The sequence below is a fragment of the Trachypithecus francoisi genome, unplaced genomic scaffold (assembly GCF_009764315.1).
Source record: "Trachypithecus francoisi isolate TF-2019V2 unplaced genomic scaffold, Tfra_2.0 Lachesis_group17, whole genome shotgun sequence".
Lineage (NCBI taxonomy): Eukaryota > Metazoa > Chordata > Mammalia > Primates > Cercopithecidae > Trachypithecus > Trachypithecus francoisi.
The window spans coordinates 25,171,058-25,174,786 of record NW_022681462.1 but is presented as its reverse complement, the minus strand read 5'-3'; the positions used below and the strand labels follow the sequence as shown (position 1 = coordinate 25,174,786).

General features: G+C 61.6%; 1 protein-coding gene across 3 annotated transcripts; it reads right to left on the bottom strand.

Annotated features, from left to right (window-relative positions):
* Positions 1-215: 215 nt before the first annotated feature.
* On the bottom strand, positions 216-3,542 carry DOK1 (docking protein 1). 3 transcript variants are annotated; one of them, XM_033175223.1, is made up of 6 exons: positions 3,164-3,542; positions 2,904-2,996; positions 2,269-2,566; positions 2,050-2,143; positions 1,659-1,843; positions 216-1,441 (listed from the first exon to the last, which is right to left on the bottom strand). In XM_033175223.1, the coding sequence occupies exons 4-6, from the start codon at positions 2,084-2,086 to the stop codon at positions 653-655; spliced, it is 1,011 nt and encodes a 336-aa protein (XP_033031114.1). In that variant the 5' UTR covers positions 2,087-2,143; positions 2,269-2,566; positions 2,904-2,996; positions 3,164-3,542; the 3' UTR covers positions 216-652. The 3 variants fall into 3 exon arrangements, with proteins under 3 accessions (XP_033031114.1, XP_033031113.1, XP_033031115.1); XM_033175222.1 differs by having other exon boundaries at positions 2,269-2,568; positions 2,904-3,379; XM_033175224.1 differs by lacking the exon at positions 1,659-1,843 and having other exon boundaries at positions 2,269-2,568; positions 2,904-3,493.
* Between the last annotated feature and the right edge of the window lie 187 nt (positions 3,543-3,729).

Below are 3,729 nucleotides of genomic sequence, written 5' to 3'. Positions count from 1 at the left end.
TGCAGATGTTATACAACTCACCCCGGGCCACAGAGCTCATGTCTAGCCCAGGGCAGCCTGACTTGACTCCCCAGGCACTGAACCGCCACACTCCTGTTCCCTTCCTGGATGCCTTTCCTCTCCGTGACTCTCAACACATTCCTTGTTCTCCTCTTGATCCCCACCACACCCAACCCAACCACTGTGTCCCCTCTTTTTCTGTTCACACACATAAACTGAAACCCAAGCTGACTTTAATGAGAATTTTAAAATTTTTAAATAGGTCTCTGGCAAAGAACAATGCAGGAATAAGAATCCAGGCACAGTCCAACATCTCCCTGAGGCCTCCACATGGGCCCCTCAAACTGCACCCACTCTGACCATGCACCACTTTCCACAGACCTGGTCCCGCAGCTGTCCCTTCCTTTGGGGAAGTGGAGAAGGGATGGCTTTAGGAGGATACAGAGCCCATCCCTCAGCCTTGCCATCTGCCCCACTTTTTAGGACTTCCTGGGATTGTCCTTCCTTTGACTCCCCTATCCCTCTGGTCCCCTGGTCTCACACAGCACGGCCCCTCCCACCTTCTGGCTTCTGCTGGTTCTAACCATTTTCTTAGATCCCTAGTGCCACCTCCCCATGGTCCTCCTTAGCCACCTCAGCCTTGCCCTCCTTCTCAGGTAGAGCCCTCTGACTTGACCCCAGTCTTGTCAGTCCCTACTCTAGAGAGCTCACAGTCCCAGCTCCCTGAGGCCCTGCTTTTATGGACCTGGCTGTACAGGGCTGAGTTGTAGCTTTTGCTGCCACTGCCAGTTGCAGTACCAGGTTCAGGCTTGGGAGCAGGGATGGGCTTTGTGCTCCGAGGGGGTGGCACAGCATAGTCATCAGTGGCAGGGTTGTAAGGGAACTCATAGCCCTCTTCCTTCACCCGGGCTTGGCACCACCATGCATCCTTGGGCTCCCGAGGCAGATCATAAAGGCCCTGGGGAGGGACTGGGGCCAAGCCTTCAGGTTCATCATAGATGGGGTCCTCTTTGGGGTCCGTCAGCTTGGCCTTCAGCAACTGCTGCTGCGCATGTTCATACAAGTCCCAATAGAGAGGTTTCTTCCGTTGCACTCCCTCTCCTGCCCGAGCAGGGGTGCTGTCCAAGGGGTCTGAGTATAGGGAGTCCTGGGAAGGGCATGGAGCAATTCGCAAGGAGTCTAAGGGCTCAGCGTACAGGGCTGGGGGGCTGTCAAGGAGCTCTTGGGGGCCAGGTGGGGAAGGCAACTTCCCCTCTGCCACCTCCCCTTCATGGGAGTCAGCTCTGAGAACATCGTGCCCCTGTCCGGCCTTTCCCTGGGCCTTCTGCCGGTGGATGGCAGTCTCAACTGCCTGGAAGATGTCATTTCCCTGTGCCGTCTGGAAGGTGAAGGTTCCAGGGCCTGAGGGGCAGCGGCGGCCGGCCTCGAAAGAGAACATGACCTGAGGAGGGTAGAGAGGGAAACACATTACCAGGAGCCATCAGAGGAAGTGAGTCACAAGCCTGCACTAGTTAGGGTATCTACAAAGAAGAGACCACCTGGGGTCACTGGGTAGGCAAGAAAGGGGGATCCAAAGGTCAGAGCTTCCCACCTTCTGTCCTGCCCCACTCCTCCCACAGCTGCCCAACCCAGGAAGCCCTCCCGGACAGCCCCTGCACCTTGTCCCGGCCATAGCGACGCAACAGAGTGTAGGGCCAGGACAGGAGTGGCTCCAGTATCTGACTCTGGGCCCCCATGGTCAGGAGAGCCAGCCTCTCAGTCTCCACCCTCAGCATGTAGGAGCCATGCAGGCCACAGCGCTCGGCGGCCTCAGTCCTCTGCACCGTTACCCAGAATTGGGATCCTGGAAGGCATATACGATTAGACAGCTGCTGGGAGAGGGGCGGGGACAGCAGTGGGGACCCAGAAGCCTCATGAGCGTAATGTCCAAGCACTCACTTGGAAGCCAGATCTCAGGGCCTTCCTACTTCCCCATGGGCCCCTGGGTATCCACCCACTTTCCAAAGGCCCTCCTCCTCACTCCATCCCTGCCCGGGCTTAGGCGTCTACCTTCCCAGGTGGGGCTGTACAAGGAGTTCTCCAGCATCTCCAGGGCAGAAAGCTTAGGTGGGTTATCGGAAGGCGCCAGAGTCCAGCTGCCTTTCTGTAGTAGAGAGAGAGCATCGAGAAACCTGTAATTTTCTCAACGGGGAGTGGGTGTCGGTCTGAGCCAGCCCCATTTCTCTGCCTCTGTAACTGCCCCCACCCCGCGTCGCCGCAGCTCCTCACCGGAAAGGCGTTTCGGCACAGCGTCTGCACCCAGGCTGCACTGGACGGCGCGTCGGCCGCCAGCAAGTGCGAGCGCTGAGCAGTGTCCAGGCGGAAGGCAGTGGCGCCGGGCTCAGGCGGGGTCTCCACGGTAACAGGGGCCACACTCACACACTCAGCCAGACGGATCACCTTGCAGTCCAGGCGGCGCGAGCTCCCTCGGCCACCCCCAGAGCTCGACCCTTTATGGTCAAAGAACTCGAGCCGCGCTACGCCGTGAGGACTGGCCGGGTAGAGCACGGCCCAGGTCTTCCTCCACCTCTAGGGAGAGAGTGAGAGGGCTGGAGAGTGAGTGGCGTGCGCGGGCTACCCGGGTCCCGAAGGGGAAGGAGGGAGCGGCGCAGGTCGATTTGGGATCTGGGGCTTCCAAACGGGGGGGCGAAGTTTCCCAAGGAGGATGCCACTCCGTCTCCCCAGGACCAGAACCCCGAGACTAGAGACGCTTCCCGGGAGCGTACAAAGCAACTTCGCGGGACAGTCACAGGCTCTCCAACTGCCCGCGCTGCGCTCCAGCCTGCTGCCCACCTCTCCCTGTTTCTGGGCTCTCTCACCCACTACTAGCCCGGATAAGGTTCGGCATCCGTGCCCCAGACTACCTTGGTCCCAAAGCGCTGACTCTGCAAAAACAGCGGCCCTTCCATCACTGCGCCGTCCATGGCCCCCGGCGGTTCCTTCCGCGCTTCCTGGCCCTGCGGCGGGAGGCGGGGCGGGAGGCGGGGCCGGGTTCCCTGGAGGTGTTTCCGCCACTCCCCGGCCCCCGCCGGCAGCCGCTGGGGGATGGCGGTGGGTTGAGGTAGAAGAGCGAGAAGGAAGGGTGGAGGCTCCCGGATTAGCTTGGCGCTACCCAGGCCCCTACCCGCCGTCGCAGGGGCGCGCCGGTAGCTCCACCGAAAGTCCTCGGTTTTGGCGCGAGGACTCTGGGGCGTGGTGGCTGCGCGTGACGTCATATGTCCAACGTGACATCAGAGTGAAAAGCCATGACCTCACCCCGAAAGCACCCGGAGGCACCGGAGAGACCCACACGGGCCTCCAGAGCTTCAGTTCCCCTGGGCGGGCCCGCCCCCAGCCCCGCCCGAGCCGGGCTGTTTACACTCCGCTGACCCGGGACTCGGAGGGAGGGCTGGGATTAAACCGCTTCCCGCCACCACCGGGGCCGCCCCGCCGCCCGGCGGCCGCTTGCATGTCAGCTCCCTGACCGCAGAGGCCTGGCCTCCATGCCGCGGGAAGAGAAAGCTTCATTGAGCAGGCCGGGAGGGCCGGGGAGGGGGAGGAGGCGCGGCAGTGGCCAGCTCCACGGGGAGGGAGGACCCAGAGGAGGAGAGGAGGGAACTGGCCGGGAGGAATGGAGGGAGAAGGCGGAATGTGGGAGGGCTCAGGGGGATGTGGGAGGGAAGAACTGAGAAGGGGGAGAGAGGGGGTCCA

Bases quoted from the DNA above. Each gene is read 5' to 3' on its own strand.
- DOK1 (XM_033175222.1), bottom strand. From the start codon at position 3,254: ATGACGTCACGCGCAGCCACCACGCCCCAGAGTCCTCGCGCCAAAACC. The intron at 2,569-2,903 runs GTAGTCTGGGGC...CTCTCTCCCTAG, and splicing joins GTCAGCGCTTTGGGACCAAG to AGGTGGAGGAAGACCTGGGC. The intron at 1,844-2,049 runs GTAGACGCCTAA...TATGCCTTCCAG, and splicing joins GTACAGCCCCACCTGGGAAG to GATCCCAATTCTGGGTAACG.